Source organism: Phaethon lepturus, unplaced genomic scaffold, assembly GCF_000687285.1.
Source record: "Phaethon lepturus isolate BGI_N335 unplaced genomic scaffold, ASM68728v1 scaffold37100, whole genome shotgun sequence".
In the NCBI taxonomy this organism is placed as follows: domain Eukaryota; kingdom Metazoa; phylum Chordata; class Aves; order Phaethontiformes; family Phaethontidae; genus Phaethon; species Phaethon lepturus.
The window spans coordinates 25167-27284 of NW_010514720.1; the positions used below are offsets into that span (position 1 = coordinate 25167).

At 44.7% G+C, this 2118-nt stretch overlaps 1 protein-coding gene across 1 annotated transcript in view; it reads right to left on the bottom strand.

The window, feature by feature from the left end:
- Positions 1 to 2113, bottom strand: part of TEKT4 (tektin 4) — a gene marked incomplete at its 5' end in the record, with an annotated part of 13020 nt that extends 10907 nt beyond the window's left edge. The window contains one exon of the mRNA XM_010293832.1: positions 1709 to 2113. Coding sequence (XP_010292134.1) covers positions 1709 to 2113 — 405 coding nt within the window. The remainder of the gene's footprint in view (positions 1 to 1708) is intronic.
- Between the last annotated feature and the right edge of the window lie 5 nt (positions 2114 to 2118).

Sequence of the window (2118 nt, forward strand, 5' to 3'; positions counted from 1 at the left end):
GAGTACAGCTGCAGCTTAAAGAGCTGGCAAAGCCACAGAGGGCACATTTTAACATAGTTTGCAAATATTCGTGCCATAAAATCTATTCCTCTGTGCAAATGGGAAGGATTTCCTCTGATATTATGTACTCTTCTTCCTTCTGCACGGCAAAGGTCATTGGCATGGCAACAAAATCTTCATTTCTCAAGAGTCCATCTGCTGCTGGTATACACGCCTCATCTGAACTCACATAATTCTTTTTTGATGACATCCTACTTGGCTGTTGACGATCTGTCGTCACAAGCACACAATCACAATTTCAGGTGAAGAATTAGCAGCAGCAGCAACAGATGGACTTCTGAGCAATGAGCAAACTATTCTCTGAGATCAGGAAGAAAGAAATACAGGAGAGGAATCCTGCCAGAAATTTTTTTTTTTTGGTAAATCTTACATTTCACAATTTCTCAAAAACATCAGCAGCTGATGAAAATAAATTATTTTCTGTAATCTGAATTTTGTAACAATTCACACACTGAAATATCCTATACACACTGAAATATCCTACACATACTGAAATATCCTACACACATCCTCTCAAATATTGGTTACAATTCAGCTATTGTACAGAATTCCTATTCAAATTGTTGCTAAATCCTGTCATGCTAAATCCTGTCACGCCATCAACTATGTAACTCTCTTCAATATTTTTCTAATAACAAATATTAATCATCAGTAACTCATCATGAATCAACTTTCACAGTATATTTGAGGCTGCAAGCAAGTAATCACTAATTTATTTGTGGGATACTAGAACATGTATCATTCCAGAATGAAAAATGACCCAGAATCTGTTCTCTGTAACATGTGCAGCCAAAATAATTACATCAGCTTTGAAGTTAATCTACATGCAGTGTTGGATCTCAGTGACAGATCACAGTGTGTCAGCTGGAGTAAAGAGTCCTCTATGGGAGGAAAAGGAGCAAGCAAATTTCTAGAGAGTCTCAGGTTTGTTGAAGTCACACTGTCAGAAATACCATCTGTCTGTGTCTCCCCTCTTGCCTGAAGCTATCATCTCGTGCAGGTGTCACATGACTACGTTGTACTGTTCGTTGTGCTGTCCTGCAGGATGTTTAAAATGATGGTTTGTGTTGAGACACTGTAGTACAGCATTGGATCACCACCTCATCACGAACCTTGGCACGACTATGCCATCCGACTCAGCTGTAAAAGGTAATGTCAGAGACTGCCAGATTTGGACAGCTTGAGCATGGAAACAGGCAAGGAGCATTGCACTGGTCCTGAATAGTCTGCTTATTGGGTACTGGATTTTTAAAGTGTAACCTGCAGAGATGAGGGGACTTTAAGCCAAGTGGAGGCTGGAAGAAGTTTAATGCCAGAATAGGATGCCCACCTTGGTTCAAGAAACCTGTGTGTTTATTTTGTTTGGATCTGGTCTGAGAAGGGGGATCTGGTCTCCTCTAGTCATACTTATGTGATTTTAAATACCTTTTAAACAGAAGAAGGATTTTAAATAATCCTTCTTAAACCTAGGAGTGTCAGAGAGAGTCCAGGCTGCCAGGAAAGGGCATTAGGCCTCTGTGCATTGCCAGAAGATACCTTCATGAGCTGCATTTATCACCTACTGACCAAGCTGTTCATCATTTTAGAGACCAAAGCAGAACTAAGAGAGGGCTGCCAACAACTTTTAACGACCTAACATCATCCTTACCTTCAGCAACTCCCTCTCCACCTCATCACTGACGAGATCTGGGGGTTGCCTCCTTTCCCGACAGTGCAGGTTATCGGTGGCAATGGCATAGGGCACCTCGGTGGCATCGAGTGCCCTTTCCAGCCGCAGCTTCTGGGCTGCCAGCAGGCCAGTCTCGGCATCTAGGTCCTCTATCTCCTTCTGGAGCTCAGCCTTCCAGAAGTGTATGTCCTGCAGGCGCTGGCCCAGGGCGGATGTGGAGTCCTGCTGGGCGTGCTGGGCGGTGGCAGCGGCATGTTCGGCCAGCTCCTTGGCCTCGGCCCGGCCACGCTCAGCCTGCTCGCAGCCGGTGAAGGCCTTGTGGTACAGATATGAGTTCCTCTGGTGCCACTCGGCGGGCCAGTACTTGGCAGTGCGGAAGTCGGCCGTGG